Source organism: Barbus barbus (genome assembly GCF_936440315.1).
Source record: "Barbus barbus genome assembly, chromosome: 24".
In the NCBI taxonomy this organism is placed as follows: domain Eukaryota; kingdom Metazoa; phylum Chordata; class Actinopteri; order Cypriniformes; family Cyprinidae; genus Barbus; species Barbus barbus.
Window position 1 is genome coordinate 24206006 of NC_136752.1, and position 18931 is coordinate 24224936.

General features: G+C 35.7%; 1 protein-coding gene across 1 annotated transcript in view; it reads left to right on the plus strand.

Annotated features, from left to right (window-relative positions):
* The first annotated feature begins 632 nt into the window (after positions 1–632).
* LOC306843987 (mannosyl-oligosaccharide 1,2-alpha-mannosidase IA-like) overlaps positions 633–18931 on the plus strand; it is a 116025-nt gene continuing 97726 nt past the window's right edge. The window contains exon 1 of the mRNA XM_079375769.1: positions 633–1357. Coding sequence (XP_079231895.1) covers positions 851–1357 — 507 coding nt within the window. The 5' untranslated portion in view covers positions 633–850. The remainder of the gene's footprint in view (positions 1358–18931) is intronic.

Here is an 18931-nt window from a genome sequence, read left to right on the forward strand (position 1 = left end):
GGAAATCCTTGCTTATAGGAAAATCTGGTCTCGCTTTATAGCTAAACCTGTGCTCTGTCTCTGCCATAAAATGTTATTTGTTTTCGCAGTTCCTGTCTGTTTTAACTTAAAGAAAAGGGTCAGATATAAAGTATAATTTATATAAATATAAATCTAAGAACGTTTTTACAGTTCTAACTACATTTTTGAAGTAGCTTTTGTATTTTGACGCAAATAAAAATAAAATTAGGCCTATCCAGACTACTATAAATAAAAGTCTTTGGGTTGGTATCATGATTTTTAATTTTTCGTTCAGAACTCTAGCCAGTTGTTCAAGCCTGAAAAAGGTTACTGTGGGTTTCCATTAAAATGCTAATCAATTGCACAGGGGCTATTTATAATAATTACAGTTTGAACTAAAAAATAAAAACCTAACTTGGCCAACCCTTACGTTTCCATAAGCCTTTTTATGCCGTTATGATTATGATCATAATCCCAGTCCATAACCAATTAAGTTTGTACAAGACATCACGCCTCTATACTTTCAATCCGGAAGACACGCCCACAACGAACTTGTGCACCGGCGGCGCAAAGCGATTGGCCAAGACGCGCTGTCAATCACGGATCTCTGCCATTCCTTCCGTTCCGCCAACGAGACTTTACACAGATGTGTTTCAAGCGTGATCAGTTGAGGCGGTGGGACTCGGTTCGCGCAGTGGGATCAACTTCTTTCAGAGGATCTACCGTCTCCTAATCGGACACCTTGAGTTTAATGTAACAGGTATCGTAAGCAGCGTAGGTCAAGGTGATCGGGGAGTTACTTTGTAGCAGAATTGAACACATTTAGACGGGGTTTTAAACGCAGAAGAAAATGCCTGTAGCTTCTCTCCTGCCTTTCACGGCCACTCCGAATAGGAAGTCCGCCAGCCCGACCTCCTTCAGGCTCACGGAGAAATTCATCCTGCTTTTAGTGTTCAGCGCCTTCATCACCCTGTGTTTCGGAGCTATCTTCTTCCTGCCGGATTCCTCAAAGCTGCTCAGCGGAGTTTTCTTCCGCTCGTCGTCGGTGGAGGCAGAGACGCGCGCAGGTACGGTCAGTGACACGAGCACCGGCACGGGCAAGGATGAGAAGATCCTGGCCAAGATCAGAAAAGACCACGAAAAGGCGCTGATTGAGGCCAAGGACACCCTACAGAAACGGCCGGACGAGATCAAGCAGGAGATCGACAGCGACAAAGCGAAACTTGTGCAGAGCGGACAGGGGAAAGGAGCGAAAGGTGACAGTTTGCCGTTCGTCCAGTACGCGCGGCCGCCTGGAGCAACAGGGCACGAACCCGCCGACCCTGACGCTAAAGAGAAAAGAGCCAAGATTAAAGAGGTATTGTGTTTTTATTAGATATCCTCCTGCGGTTTGCTCAGACTCTCGAAAGAAATCACATCAGATATTGTTGTGAAAATAACTTTTTATTAACTTAGCGAAACCGAGTGCTGTTATTAATATTAGTTTAATGTCACAACTAGTGACCAGAGAACAGAACGAGAGGAGTGTTAACAGAGTGCGTTTCCTCATGAGGAAAATGCAGTGTTGTAACACGATAGATAAGTAGACGTGTTGTTGTGGAACCTGTATGGTCCGACAGTTCAGTTGACGGACAAGAAACTCCTGTCTCTCTCAGAAGAACGCACCTCTCACTCATTCTGTCGGTCACTCACAGAGCAGTAGTTTGTTCAAACCTGACTGACAGTATTTTAGTCAGTATCCCTCCTTTTTCACTCAGTTGTCAGTATTTAGTCAACATTCGTCAGTACCCCCCCCCCCCCAATCATTTTTCACTATATTTCAGAAAGCAGTGCCTGTCAGTAGGTAGTCTACTTCAGACAGTGTTCCCCTCTCTTCAGTCTGCACTGCCTTATTTCAGTCAACATTCCCTGTTTTTCAGTATTCGTGTCAGTTTTTAGTACTTTTTCAGAGTGTTGCAGTCTGTGTACCCTGTTTTCAGTACTCCAGTCAGTAATCTGTATATATTTTTTAGCATTTCAGTCAATATTTGTCAGTATTTGCTATAGCTAGGAGTGTTTCTCATTTCAGTCTGTATTTACATGATTTCCAGTCAGTGTTTTAGTCAGTATTCTCTGCTTTTTTCAGTTAATATTTTATGCATTTTTTCCCCCAGTATTTCTGTCAGTATTTCAATGTACACTCCCTGTTTCATTTTATGTTTTTTTTTTCAGTATTACCTGTATTTCCGTCTGTATTTAGCTGATTTTCTGTATTGCAGTCAGTATTTTAGCCTGTGTTTTTCAGTTAGTATTTTAATTGGTAAGCCTGTCTATATTTAAGTAAGTATAAAAGTCTTTATTCCTGTTTTTTTTCAGTGTTTCAAGCTGGTGCTCATATTTCCATTAACATTTGTCTATTTCAATATCCATATTTCACTCAGTATTTTAGTTTGTATTTCCCTGTTTTTTTTTTTTTTTTTTTTTCGGTTAATCAGCATTGCATACGTTCCTGTCAGCATTTCCTGTTTTTTTTCAGTCAATATTTATCTTAGTATTGTATGAGTTTAATTTTCTGTTCCCTGTATGTCAGGCTGTTCAGTCATAACTGAGCTAGAGGGTTTAATGTGATAAGGGCAACCTTTTTGTTTATATGTAAACTGGGTAAATTATATCACAAGTCCTATCTAACCTATCTAGCTCATGATTACTGCAGTAGTTACAAGGGCTCAGTAACGTATGCTGATATGAGAGAATCCCTTTACGTTTTGATGGTGAAGTACTAGCAATAATGTAAAATGTATATCAAATATTGGCCAATAACCAATATAGTGGTAGATATTCAGTGCGTGCCTAATTAATGACCGCCTCAATCATGTTTTCCCTACGTTATTATTCACAAATCAAACTTCTGTTTGGAACAACGTTGATTTGATTTGTTTACCAGTCTTTTTTGAAATTACATTAGCAAAATACACCAAAATTGTAGGCTAATTGATGTCACTGTTGATTTATAGTCTGCATTTTACCAGAGATAGCCTTGAAAACTACAGTAATAACTAGTAATATTTTTTGTTGTCTGTATAGCGGTAGAGATGCCTCGATCAGGTTGAGTTGAGTTTATCTCAATGTCTTGGTTGAGGTGACCTGTTAAAGCGTTAACTATGAGCTTGTAAAGGAGCATAAACAAGGCTGTCATTTCTTGTTTCTGTCAGGATGGTGCATTTAGAGCATGTCAGGCTAGTCTAATAATCCCTCAGTATGAGTCGAATGTAGACTTCGCATCAGCTTGATTAAATTAAATTTGCTATTGATTGAGACTCAGTTATTCCCATTCGAATCAGGCAAGTCCAGAGTAAAGATGCAGATGAAAACTGACAGCATGGTAAAGCTTTAAAATCGCCTTTCAGCTGGTATTGACCTTGTGTCCTTGCTTTTTTATGCAAGCAAATGGCTGGTTTCTGGAATTCCTCCTAGTGTATCCTCCACAATGAGTCGCTACGTTTCAGTTATGGTGTTAGTGCTCCTACGGTGTCCTTCAAATTTGCATTGTGTCACTTTGTAATGCTAGTTTATGCTCTGAGATTTGACCCTACTCTTTCTTTTTGCTGGAGGGCGCTCGTTTTACTTAAGAAGTTTTGAGTATGTTCAAGTATGTGATAAAAAGGCTATTCCAGTCACACTTTATCTAAATGGCTAACAGTGGAAAACCTGTTGATAATACGGTTGCTCCTCAGAGTTAGTCTGCCAGAGTTGGATGAGTTTTAATGCCAGGATTAAACGGTTGTAAAGTTAAGCACATTAGTGCATGCGGAAGACTCCACGTTCCTCTCCGAGACTATTGGTGTTCCTGCGGATCTGACAAGTCCCTCATCCCTCCTGCTTAATGCAGCGGCTCAGCATGAGAACAGTGATAATTCACCCCTGAATAGCGGGATATCATCCATTGATCGCTGGCATGACGGAAACAAACAGTCACAGCTGGACCCTGTGGGGTCTCACTTGTCAGACGTGGCTGCGGGCACTCTGTCTCGCCCCGCCAGACACTCTGACCTTTGAGGAGCTGAATTGCCTTAGAAAATAAATTGATCTCAAGGTTATGAAGTAAAAATGTTGTGAGATTCTTTATTTCTTGGTTTTATAACTAAAAGCTGGAAACTCCTAAAAATGGATGGGTCACAGTGACATTTACAGGGCTGTTTTTGACTATTTGCATATGTTTTTTAATTTTTTCATGTGTAATAGAAATGCATATTTCTTTGATTGACAATGTTAATGGAGGAAAACTGATTAATCATTACTGATATTAAATTTCATATTCTTAGTTATGTAAATATTTAATAAATATTGATAAATCTATTTATTTCAGTTACACTACCATTTAAAAGTTTGGGATCAGTAAAATGTAGCCTATTTTTAGAGAAATTATTACTTTATTTGTTCTGCAAGGATGCATTAATTGATCAAAATTACAGCAAAGATCTGTCTATTTCAAATAAATGCTTTTTTTCACTTTTCTATTCATCAATGAATCTTGAGAAATGTATCGCTGCATCCACAAAAATATTAAGCAAAACAACCAATTTTAACATTAAAGGGTTAGTTCACCCAAAAATTGTTGAATAAACTGTTATTATGTTTTCTTTGCACACAAAGTATTTTTGTAGCTTCGTAAAATTACGACTGAACCACTGATGTCACATGGACTGTTTTATCAATGTCCTTGCTGGACCTGGGAACATTACAGTTGTGTTGCTGTCTATGGAGGGTCAGAGAGCTCTCAGAAATCATCAAAAATATCTTAATTTGTGTTCTGAAGATGAACGAAGGTCTTCCGGTTTGAGGGTGAGTAATTAATGACAGAATTGTCATTTTTGGGTGAACTAACCCTTTAATGATAATAATAAGAGATGTTTCTTAAGCACCAAATCAGCATATCCGATTGATTTCTGAAGGCTCATCTAACACCGAAGTCTGGAGTAATGATGCTGAAAATTCAGTTTTGTCATCACAGGAATAAATTACTTATATTAAATTAGAAAATTCGTTTTTTGAAATGTTAATTTCACAATGTTAGTGTTTTTACTGTATTTTTGATCAAATAAATGCAGACTTGGTGGGCATGAGAGACTTTTTAAAACATTGTAAAATCTTACTGACCCCAGACTATTGTGTGTATAGATGTTTAATATTTCTCTTTATTTAAATTGCTGTTCTTAAACAATTATTATTAACAGAAAATTTTGAACAGTTTTTTAATCCGAAGCAAGGCTAGGCCAGAATGTAATTAAAAAGTTTTGACTTTACAAAGTGATCCAAACCGGACCTTAAATATTCCCCAGCACATATATTTGCTCATGGCTCTTTAGCTATACTTGGAATACAAATGCAATATGTTTGCATTGAGGGTGGCCAGTATGCTTCATTAACAGCACTCCTTGTCATTCGTACTTCACAGAAGTACTTTTGTTTATGGCTTCTCACCTGCAATGCTCTCCGTTGACTATGACTGCCACAGGAAGTGCTCGCTGGACACATCACACCCATCTGGGCTCGGAGCTCCTCTCATTCATTATAGATGACAGAGCTCTCCGGTCGCTCAGACTACATTCCTCTCATCCATTAATTATGCATAATTCAAGCTAATAAGAGAAATTAATTCTCATTGATATATTCACAGGTTATCGATTGTTTGGGGCAATGTGGTAAAAATGTATACAAATTAAGTTTAAATATACATATGGTGACAGAGAGAGAGCCGAGTGTGATTGATTCAACCTGGTGGGCATTTTGAAGGAGTGAAAGGTTCATAAATCATACAGGGTGCATAAAGTGCATGACGTTAACTTCTTTTTTTTGCTTGTCAGATTATACAATGTAACTGAGATGTTGGATGAAATACAGACTGTGACACCAGTTGTCTTATGTCAGAATATGCAATATACATTTTAGGTAGAACCTTCCACAAAATGACTTGAATACATTTATTTTCAATGACAACTTCCATTTCCTTATGAGACCGTGACTGCTGGCAACAGGATGTGAGCATGTAAACACAAGTATTTGATTTAATCATTGCACGCCACATTAACTGCTCCAAAACTACTGATTCTGCACTCTGACGGGGCATGACGCATACTTTTTTCCCAGGGTGCACATGTAAGTTTAAACATTTTAGAAGTGCATTAAAAAAAACTTTAGGTGCACAATGATAATTGATCAAATAATGTGTAGCTGTAATAAGAAGACTGTGTTGATAATAGTAAAATCTGTTGAGTAATTGTGATTGGGAAGCCAAGAAAGATGCTACAAAAGTTTGAATTGATTTACATGCCAGATAAAGTTAATTGTGTAAATAAAATACCAATATTAACAAGGAAAAAATAATTTATGCATATTGCAGGTCAGGAGATTTAATTCGAGCACTGTGTATTTTGGGTTTGTTTATAAGTTTGAAATAGATGCTTTATTATTGCTGGCTGCTCATTCAAACAGGTATACAGGATAAAATATGCACCGTGACAACTGTCTACAACATATTACAATATAATCACAATAAAGTAAACATAATTAATCAACAACAGTCAATCATAAGTAATCACTTGACATAAATGTGCGGTTTTCATTGATTGCAAACTGCTCTGAAACCGCAAGCATGTGGATCTTGACGCAACAGCTCTGTATATTTACTTTAAAAAAAATGCAGTGTTCATAATGAAATCATGGCCTTTTGAAGTTTAGTAATAACATTAGATTGAATATTAGATGGAACATTTACTTTTTTGCCATTCCTGATTTGACATCTTAAAAGTTGATACAGTAGTTAAGACATTTGTTTAAATTTAGAATACCTTAAATTAGGGCTGCAACAACTAATCGATAAAATCGATTATTATCGATTATGAAAATCATCGACAACGATTCTCATTATCGATTAATCGGGTCTGCCCACAGTGCACGTCCAACTTCAGCTGGTTAGTCAAATTACGGCACTGAATAATGCATTTCTATGGACAAAATGCATCTAAAAATAGTGGAGGAAACAGAATGAGATTCTGCCGGAGAAGCACGTGATCCAAGCTGCCCAAAACATGATAATTCTTTATTTTAAGCTTTAAGTTAATGCATAAGAGTAATGGCTTGCCCTGTCAGGCGCTTTGACAGATGCGTGTGCGTCCTCAGCGCAAAAACGTTCAGTTTACGGTCATATCCTTATCTATAAATGCCACAAATTCACGCGAGCATTTCCATTTTTGCATAAAGGTCCGTCCTGACAGTCTGTGTTAAGTTTAAAATACCGAATGAGCGCCGGCGCGGCGGGCGCGCGCACGCGCGTCAGACGGACAGAACACAGTAGAGAGGGAGACAATTAATAGGCTTTATTATTATCTTTATTATTTTAATTTTTAATAGAGGTTTAAACTATATTCAATTTTTACAATGCTTAACAAATTTATGTAAGTTTTTTAACAATGTGTTTATGTAAGGTTTGTGCCACTGCTGCTCTAAAGTAACAGTATTGGTGATAACCAAAATCATTTTTCGGCTTTCTGTACTGGTTAGTACTCCAATATGTGTAAGCTCTTTAGTAACAGTAGTAGGCTATTTTTAATGCTATAATATCATTATTGCTGTTATCTATGAAAGAAAACCAGAGCACTTATTTTTTTTTTGTATTTTTTATTTGAGTATTTTTTTTTTCGCGATACCCAATTGCAGTCAAAAAGTACATAAACAATACCAGCAAGAATGCAAGCTGTTATGAGGACATTTTTTATTATTATGTCCAATAAATGACAATAACATTTTTAAATTTAAACAAATTTTTGACAAATTTCTAAAATATGTTTTCTCTTTATTATGATAAGTGGTCTAATAAATTAAGCACTGTATGTTTTCATAGCATTCAGTTGTCACGTTTGTTTGAAGGACATTTGGCAGAATGTGGAATAGTGTTTTTTTTGGTCAATATTTTTTTAATCCGATTAATCGATTAATCGAAAGAATAATCGGCCAACTAATCGATTATCAAAATAATCGTTAGTTGCAGCCCTACCTTAAATTTAATAAAGCTTATTTTCAAGTGATATAAATATATTTTACGGTTCACAAACATCTTTGGTCTCAAATGGGAGTGATATGCTTGCATTGTATGATGATATTAATATTTCAGCCCTGAAATTAGCAAACATCTCACAGTGTGCACTTGACTTTAGGTAAATAAATATATCTGGTAGCTTTGAAGGTTCTGTAATATTGTAATTGTTCCTATGTAACAATGACAATACTTTGAATGGGCTTTGAATATCATAGGCTATTTTTGGCTCTTGAGTTATTTGGCCTTCGTTGCGCGAGCATCTGAACACGCTACATGAAGAGCTTACAGCATTTCTGATGTTTTCTCCTTTTGGTCACAGCTTTTATTCCAGGTCTGTTTGTTTTCCCTCTATCATATGGTGACTTTCCTCCCGAAAGCTGAAGTGCTTGGATACTAAATAATTCAGCTGGCTTTCTTTCATTTTACTACTTGTGAATAAGGCATGCTATAGAGGTAGAATCTACTGATGGAGAGGAGAGCGGGATCTTTCGGTCATTCGCAACATTCCTGCACCCTTTTACAACTACTGCTGTGATCAGTGTAGGTTGTCTGGAGACCTAAGCCAGCCTTTGGATTATTTGGGAAATGTAATGGATGCCCCCGAGCTACAGCTCAGCTGCTGCAGGCATAGTTAGTCTCCAGCCAGATTTGTCTTTTCACTCTTAATTTTTGGCTAGAATATTTTCTCCAGTTGGCCAGAATTCTGGATCATTGTTATATTATGGTGTTTTAGGATAATGGATAGTGAGGAAAAAACTAGAGAAGAATGCAAAATTCAACACATAAGAGCAGTGTTATCTTCAATGGCTTTAAATGGCATATCTGATCTGCTGCTAGGATCCATGATGTTTTGCTTCTGTTGTATGAATTGCATGCTCTCTTCTACACTGAAGTACAGATTAGATTTGGAAGATTAAAATTCATGTGGAATGGTAACACAAGGGATTTTCGGTTAGTGTTTTCAGCGAGCGTTGGGACACTTGTGCTGCAGTTGTGATTGCTTGGTTTCCTAGTAATTGAATACTCCAAAATGTCCAATGCTGATTAGAAGAGCAATAAACATCTGCCCAGACAAGCATGCATTGATCAGGAGATGCATGAGAACAGTGAATCAATGAGATCAATAATAATTGAACATGGAAATAATCAACAATGTGTTTTTGTTTAGATTAGTTGGGTCTTGGCAGTCTTTGCATGAAGGATCTCTGTCAGTGAAAAAATGCTTTTCATGCATTATTTATTTTCAATTGTGGCAGTTGTCATTAAACTATAAATACTTCATAATTGCATGTATTGCATGCAGTCTAATCAAACATTTACTTTTTCTATAAACCTTGATTAGAACTTTAAATCACATGCAACACAAGTAATTACATTTTGCTTTATTCACTTTATTTATAGGTCAGTTGATTTGCTGTTCAGAAGTGTGTGTGTGTGTGTGTTAACATTTGGGTTATGGTTTGGTAACTCTTTAATCTGTTTTGCTGGTTTGAAACTAAAAATAAATGTTTGTGTGTGTGTGTGTTTTACTTCTGTTCAAAAGTTCTAATGTTTCAAATGCTTACCAAAGCTGCATTTTTAGTTGATCAAAAATGCTGGTGCAGTTCTATTTTAATGCAATTTATTTATTTTTTCCTGTTTCATCTGCAATGACTCCAGTCTTCAGTGTCACATGATCCTTCAGAAATCATTCTAATATGTTCATTTGGTGTTCATTTTTATCATCAGTGTTGAAATTCTTATTCCATATTCTTTGATGAATAAAAAGTTCAGAACAGCATTTATTTGGAACAGACAACATCTCAGCAATTCATACTATAATGTTTTGACATTGGCGGCTTATTTGCATGAATTTGTACAATGTCATTAGAAATATCTTGACTGTCACTATTTATTGCGTCCCTGCTGAATAAACGTATTAACTTCTTATTAAGGCCCAAACTTTTAACCCTTTAAACCACTGTAAAAAAATCTAAAGTTGAGACAACTTAAATGTTTAAGGCAACCAGCTTCAGGAGACTTGAGTTTTTTCAACTTGTTTTTGTGGGAGATTTTTGAGTTTTCTCAACTTTTTTGTTATATAAACTGAAAACAACAAGTTGAGAGAACTCAAAAATCTCCTCAAGCTGTTTGTCTTAAACTTTGAAGTTTTCTCAGCTGTAGATTTTTTTTTTAGTGTGTAATGTGTGCTGTAAAGTCTTCAGTTTGCATATATATATTTTTTGAAGGCGGTCATTGGGCAAAATGTGTTGAAAGATTTGATAATTGACAGATTAATTCATTCTTGTCATCTGTTAGATGCAGCCCTGGTGTGCATCATGTTTTTCTGGCCAGTCATCTGTACTAGCAGCAGTTTCTTCGATATGTAGTCTTTTGTATGCATGCCAAGTTGTTCTTGTATTCCAGTGAAGACGGGTCAATGCCAGGCAATAACACTCTGGTGCACTGTGCGACCCAACCTTCACTTCCCCTCGGTGATTTATATATTCGTATTTAAATTTAAAGCATCTCCCAGGCTTGTCAGCACTAATCCCATTTCCAGTCTTTGCTTCTTGCAACAAATTTTAGTTGGTTTTATGACTGCAAAATTCATTTTCATTGAACCATAAAAATCAAACGAACCAATAAAGTGCAGTGACACTTTGGGAAAAGTTTGTTTTCTGATTTTACTACAGGGTTCTGAGACATTAATTTCATTTTAAATATTTGTTCTTGGTGGTTTTATTGCACTTGCTCAGCCTGTTAAACAAGTAATGGATGTCACTGCCTCGTATTCTGAATTGAAAGGCAGGGGAAAAATTGATTATCCTTTCACAAAGTCTTCATTACGTCAACTGAGGAGGGTCAAATCTTGTTGCTGTGTTTTCCAACACTAATAAAAAGGTCATGTCAATATGTGTCGTGGCGGTTTTATATCGCTCTTGTCTATGAGCTGTGGAGAATACATAAAGGAGTGCCTAGTATTTTTTTACAGTGATAGATGATACAGATTAATTTATAAGAGTCCATACTGTTTCAAAAGGTGTATTACTGTAAAACTGGTTGTTGTACAAAAATAAAAAAATCCCTCAGACCTGCGAAGAGCACATACAGGGCACAGTCTGTCATGTATCTTGCTGGTATTCGCTGTGAAAGCCTGTGGATTTTATGAAACTTTTAGACTGTCTGCCCCCTTTTTTCAACCCTGAAGCCAAAAGGATAAAGCAGAAAGATTGATTTTTTATTTTTTTTTCCTTCCCTTGACTTATTCTGAGAGGGTTTTCTTTTTGTGGGTCAGAGATCCTTAAAGCTGACTGCTACAGGTCTAACTCTATTTTATGACAACACATCAGGTTTAACAGTGGTGTAAATGTCAGACTTGAAATTGTAGCTCGCTTGCCTCTGGCTTATTTTGAAAATTGCCAGCATATTTCCCTAGTTTAATTATAGGTGGTAACAGCTTCTCTCAGCTTGCGTAGAGAATTGCGATCGAAACATAATATGCCTTTTTAATGCTTTATGAATGTGGCTTAATGATGCCGGGTAGGGCATGATCTCAATCACATGCGGAATACACGCTACATTCACGCTATAATACACTAATATTTGTTAGTCATAATTTGTCTAAAAATGTTCTTGCCCTTGTGCAATTCCAAATTTGTATACTTGTCTTACTTCCATTGATCACATATAGTGCATTTTGGAAGATCACTTTATTCAGTTTCAGTTGCAGGAGGACTGTCATAAAATGTCATAAAGAACCATACAACTAGTCCATGTGACCAAACTGTGAAGCCACATGATAGCTTTGTGTGAGGAACAGACTGATATTTAAACTGGAAAATCTTAATTTCCACCCTTGCTATACTTAGCATGTTTATTAGAGAAGTTGCAATGTCTGATTCATGAAAAAATCATTCTTTTGAGTGAATATTTTCCAAGAATCTATTGATCCAGTACACAAAACTGGTCTGAACGATTCGTTCATTATGAATGGGACTGATCTGTCTTTAAACGTTTTGGTCTGTTCGTAACACAAGGCTGTCATATGACTCCAGAAGACTTGGGAAATAGTGCACAAGTTATGTGGACCACTTTTATGGTGCTTTTGCATCTGTTTTGGACCTTGAAATGCTTCAGTTTCCATTCACTGTAATTGCATGAAAAAGCGTCCAACTTTATTCTGCCGTTGTGTTCCACAGAGAAGAGTGTTTTGAAAGCACATGCATGAGAACATGACACCCTTTTTTTGACTGAACCAGTCTTTAAGTAAATATTGCATCAAGTAATTATTCAAGACAAGTACACAGTCGGTAATAAAATGAGCTAAGAAACAAATTACAAAATAAAATTAAGATGCAAATGAGGTAAACGGTGCACTTAGTATTCAAGTAAACATTTAGGGATTGAGAATAATATAATTTAATTAGATGTTCAATAAAAGTACTTGAGCACAATCTTAATTATTAGTTGTAATGCTGTCACTTGTGTTTTTGAACCATTCCTGTGCTGCCACTAAAAATGTTACATTCATTGACCCTGTTCTTCTACTGTAATTACTTGCAAACGTATGCGTTTGGCTTTCTTTCTGCTGATTTGTCATTAAGATAATGTTGTACGACTGGTGAACATAGATGAGGTTTTGTTGAAACTGCAGAAATGATAATAATCAGGAAGGATCAGTGAGAGCGTGTTAGAAACTACAGACCAGTCAGTAATAGTTTTGCATCGCACAGCATCAATTTTTCATCAAAAATGTGCAAACAATTGAGTTTGAGTTACATTAGAAAATTGACTGTTGAACATTTAGTGGCGAAGCTGGTGAAAATGTTGGCAGGACAAGAAAAATCTGAATAATATCCTTACTGATGAGTCCTGTTTGAATCACATTTGCAAAGTGAGTACAGTTGTTTTAATTTATTAAAATAAATTAATATTTATTTACTTTGCATTTATATTCAATTTGTAGAGGGCTTACTAAACCTTCTGGAGTTATGCAGCTATTTCTCCAGCCTCAAAATTGTTTGATTAATTTTAAGTCAGTATATTAGTCGTCATATTAAACTGCATTTACACTGCAGGCTCTAATGCACAGATCCAATATTTTGACAAATCAGATTTTATTTTTTACCTGTTTGCATTCACTTAAAACAAACTTACTGTGTTTGTTTGTGTTAATGCACCATGACAGGCTTTTTGACCAAGAAGTCATTTTTCCATTCATCACATAAGAGAGTGTTTGACATCCCTAGATGCCACACTTCTTTTCAGACATAAATTTGTCCATTCATGCTACAATTTGAGAAACCGTTTTATTGGAGCGCATTGAATGGCTTTGTACCAGAGGAGGACTCACCTGGCGGCACGCCGTTGGCCGGCCGCCACGGTTCCACTCATTCGGAGAGCCAGGCAAATGGTTGTAACTTAACTCTACCTCCCTGTTTTCAGCTGTGGGACTGGGTTGTCTCTGGAGAGTGGGTTTTGGCAGTGGATCATTGGCTCTGTGTGCCTGAGAGGGAGATAGAGAGCATGTGTGGTAGCGTGAGCCAGGCTAGCCGGAGCTCCTCTGCCAGAGAAACACATGTCCACCCTCTTGAGCCGCACCTGTTCTCTGGCATACCGACTGCAGGTGCTCCCCAGGCATTCGTGCTTGGGTTGTTACTGTTTTACCGCTGAATTTGTTTTATTGTCTTTCGTGGTGTCTAGTTCAGGTGTTTTGCTTTATATTATGTGCACACAAATGCATATGGCGGGTCATTAACCTATGGAGCTCCACTTGGCAGTCAGCGATTGGCCTTCGTCATGCTTCATAATGTGCAGCAGTCTCAAATGACAGGTTTTTTTTCATGCATATGTGACCGTAACGTGACAATTCACAGCATTCACTCCTAAACACTCAGTTTAACTGGGAAATATCTAGAGATCTGGCATGGTGTGATCTGATTAGCTGGAAAGCAACCCCTCTAACTAATTTTCTTTTTTTTGTTGAGGGGGTAAAAGAACTGTACAACTGAAATGTATCTCGTCTCATGTAACTGCTCAAGCAGCTGGTAAACAATGTCACGTAACATTACATCTACCTCAGAAAAGCCATTCAAAGTCCACAGTTTGGAGCCATCTCCAAAAAAGCAATGTTTTCCAACCTGATCTCATGACAAAATGTACCTGTGGGAACTTTTTCGCAAAACGCCAAATACGTACCAATAATTTAAATTAACAATAGATGCGATAAAACAGCGAGCACTTGTGATCATGTTTCGCTTTGCGGATAAAACAAGCTTGCTCGGTCGCTCAGCCGGCATAGAATTGGATTTAGGATGTGAAATCCTTGGGTACGAATCCCATTAAAAACATGACGCATGATGAAAAAGGTCAAAGATGAGAAATCGAAAAATATTTGATTTTGCGTTTTTACGTCACTTTAGCTTTTGTTCATACTATCAAGTAGTTTTAGGTGCAGTGCATGGAACGTTATTTTAAAACACCTCAGAATATACCATATGTATGTTAATCTGTTCCAGGGAAAAAACCAAGCACTCTTTGTGCCACTCAGTGGACATTTCACATCAAAAATATCACGAAATGGCACTAGGTATTTCACGTCTTGCAAAAACGTTCCCATAGCTACGTTTTTGTCATGAGATCAGGCTCATATTTTTCAGTTAAAATAACTTGTATATTAATTATTTTTCATTTAATATGCTGTCATGTAATGAATTTTCAAATCCATCTGGAATGAAAACGAGTTTTTATTACAGCCACTGTTTAAATGTTTACATGTGAACATTGAATTAGAGTATAAACATAATTATATCGTTAAAAAGTTGATAGAAACTATACAATGCATAAAATTTGTTTATATACAACTCCGTTTTTATTTAAGTGTTATTAAATGTATTTGATTGTTTATTTAAACTTTGTTTTCAGCTAATTGAAAACTTTAATTTTGGATACTGTTCCATTTAATTTTGTAGAAATCTGAGTTCTTTTCCTTTTAGATCTGCACTTATGATGTAACATTTAAAATGTCTTTTAGGCAAGATAATTACCTTTGGTAATCTCAGTTAATTGATTTCAGAACAGTTCAAATGAATGATGCTGGTATAATCGTCTCTTGCACGAATGCGCTGCTTCGGATCAGTTAGTTGTTGCTTTACTCATGTTTTGGATGCTTGTCATGTTGCGTGACCTAAACTTCTGAGGTTTGTTGTCAGACAGATGCATTATAGATCACAGACCGATTCAGTTCTGCTGTAGAATCTCCTAATGTGACTTTGATATTGTTGGGATCTCAATAACCTTTCATGCCCTGAGCGATCTGGAGGTCTTGGCTTAAATAAAGTGAGACTGCTGTGTTTGAAGGGAGCGATATTCCCTTAGATGCTGTCCTTGTCAGTGTGGTAGACAGACAATATTAAATCTAAGAAATGTCTGCAGATCCTCTGTTATAGAGTGATGTGATGCAGTGGTAAAGAATCTAACTGTTAGGTTCAAGCCCTGCTAATGTTTTATGAGCCGTTAGGAATTTCAGTAGTTTTTTTTTTTTTAATTCAAAGTTTGGATTTGAGCTCTTAATCCTCAATATATGTGTATTTATATGAGAACTATTGAGTGAACCGAGGAACATTTACAGTTCATTTTATATCGTGGTGTGCAGAACTTCTTATTGTAAAAAATTATTATTTGACCCATATCAACATTTTTGGCATTTTTAAATTCTCAACATTGGCTGGAAAGCTTTTACAGTTTGAACTTATCTAAAATTCTCAGATCTTTATTTGAGAAAAGATTCCCAATGAGTACAAATATACCCGAGTGCTCTGTTTTTGTTTTCTTGTTTTGTTTTTTATTTTATTTGATTTTTGTTGTATTTTAATTTATAAAAATATTACAGTAGGATTACAGAATCAAAAAGCTGCTAAAGCATAAATCTGTTTAATTTATAGCTTTCTTTATCAAGTTCAAATTCATTTAAAAATAATAGGATTATTATAAATACATTTTGCAGTTATTTATAATTTAGTAAATGTGTAAAATAAATCTACATTTCATTGCAGCAATTATGCATGTTGTTTTAAAATTAAATAGTGTGATATCATATTATATCAGCCATCAGTCACCCTGCTCTTTAAGAAATCAGCAGGCATGAGTCTGAAAAAAACCATGACCCCCTAATAAAAATCCATAGTAGACCATAATCTGTTAAGAAGGGTTTACCTGACCCCGCTTAGATGTGATTCTATACATAACATGCTCTTTCATTCAGAAACCGATAGATGAAGAAGAAAATAAGTTTTAAAAGGGCATTGTGGCCCTATGTTTTTCCTTAGTTAAAATGTCTTTTTGAATGCCTACCAAAGCACAAACGTGTTTTACTGCTAGCATGTGATGTCTAGGTGGACTTGAGTCTTATCATCACACTGACTGAATGACACATCAAGCTCCTGACTGCTTCAGCCTCTAGGTCTGTCGTCGGAGAAGGCATTTCATCTTCTGTTTCAGTGCAGCATGACTGTCATTTCAGAAACGGCCGTTATGAGTGACTACATTTTCAGCTTGACACCCGTAGCCTGCAATGTTAGCATAATTGCGTCCCCACATGTTTGAGATCTGCTGCTGGAGTGGCATCACTATTGCTGTTTTCATTAGCGTTTCTGGTGCCGTAAGGGGAAGTGAAATTATAGGCGTGACTGAATCGAAACTGTCTCCGCTAATTACAGCATTGTGCATGTGCCGCATGTGCAGGCTTCATCGTTAGATCCAGCTTAGGGATGATCATTTTCTAAAATTGTGTGACTCACTTTTTTTTAATTAATTTATATTGCATTAATTATAAATTTTTTATATAAAGAGCTTGTTTATATGATTGAACCCTTAGTCAACATTTGCCTAATTTTCATTTCATCCTTTCATCCAACATAAGCTGCCGCTGTAAAGGTCATCTGCGTAAGAGATAAAAAAGCCATTAAATCCTTTACTAATTTATTTATCCATTAGCATATTTTCAGAATAATTTAGAACTAAATATGAATGAGCATTTTCTTTTAAATCTTATTGGAAACCCCTTCACATAATTTTAAATGACATTTGTTACTTAAACAAATGTCATTTAAAATGATGACATTTTGTATAATAATATTGTATTAATTATTATTAATACATTTATTAATAATTTATTAATAATAATAATAAAATAAAATGATAATAATAATAATAAAATAAAATGCATGATATGATAATAATAATAATAATAATAAAATAAAATGCATTACATTAATAACTATAATGCATTTAATTAATAATAATATTATGATGTAATATTACATATAGTTTTTGCCTGCATGTTGTTGTAGTTATTATAAATGCCATTTTTTGTTTTTTTACATAATAGGAATTATTATTCCCATTTAATCAATATTTAGTTCACTGTATTTAAATACATTTGGATGTTTTACATAAGTTGTTAATCTGTTATATAATAATAATAATAATAATAATAATAATAATATTGTATAATGTAATATTGCTTACATTTTTATTTCTTTACATAGACTTGTGTGTGTGTGTTTTAAAACACACATATACAGTCACGAGTATATATATTTAAAGGCTAGTAAATTTTGCATCTGCATTTTATTTTAAATTAAAATTTTTCCAAAACTAACACTTTGCAGTGAATCAAATCTTTATTTACAGGGAAACATTCCAGTGGCTGATTATTGAGCCTGACTCATTCGTGCAAGCAAGCCAAGAGTGTGTATTCATGTCACAGACATGATGTGAAGTGCTCAAGCTACAGTACACCCTTTCACTTCGAATGGCTAATTAACTGATTACTGAATGTGTTTGTTCTTAAACCGACTAATCAATAAGCTTAATTGATTAAATTAAAGGCAATTTAATTGATCATGAGCATCTTTAAGTTATCCAGCTTTAAAACAAAACCCAGGAGTTTACAAAAACGACTGACGAGGTGTCAATCACTCCGTCGACCTCTTGTTTAGTGACCTATCAAAGTCACTGAGATGATCAGCGTTGAATCAGTCATTAGTCTGTGTGCTCACACTGCTGCCTGAGGTTGTAACTCCTAATGGCTTCTCTGTGTTGATATGGAATGTTTTGACATTATGGGACCGTTGAGTTGGCTGCTTATGAACGCTGTGTTTCCATCTCTTCCTTTAGGCTGTGTGCAAACATGCTAACCTGTGGCTTCCTGTTGCAGGCTGTCACGAACATAATGGGGTTTTGTGTGTGCGTTTGCATGAATGCATGGCTGTGTCATCCTGTTTGTTTGAGTAACTGAACCTTTAGTCAACATTTGCCTAATTTTCATGCTATTATTTCATCCGACATAACCTTCAGCTGTAAAGGTCATCGGTGTAAGAGATATAAAAAAAAGACCCATCCTTTGCTAATTAAATTATGAATAACAGTTTTTTTTTTTTTTTTAATTTTATTTCATCACATTTTATTTTTTGTTCAGTTTCAGTATTTTTTTATTTACACAATTTTTATTATTTTTAAATATTTCTATTTCTTTATTCACGTATTTGTGAACTAACTGAGCCAAATACTAAAAATACAAAGTAACATTTCTAGTTTTTAATCTAATATTTATACTATAATGTCATAAGTTTGAATTTAGCTAGATGCTAACATTTGCATGCAAACAGTTTACCACACCTGCTGCATTTCATATCATATCTTATTATGCAAATCAACGAAATATCTTTTCGATTATCTGTTGCCCAAGCATTTTGCACAGGCAGGAGACAGTTTAGTCATGTTTAAATGCAACTCTGTGTGTTGACAATGCATTTAAGTTCTGAAGACGCTTATCCCGTCCTTCCTTCTGTGTGAACTCTTTGCTGCTGACTA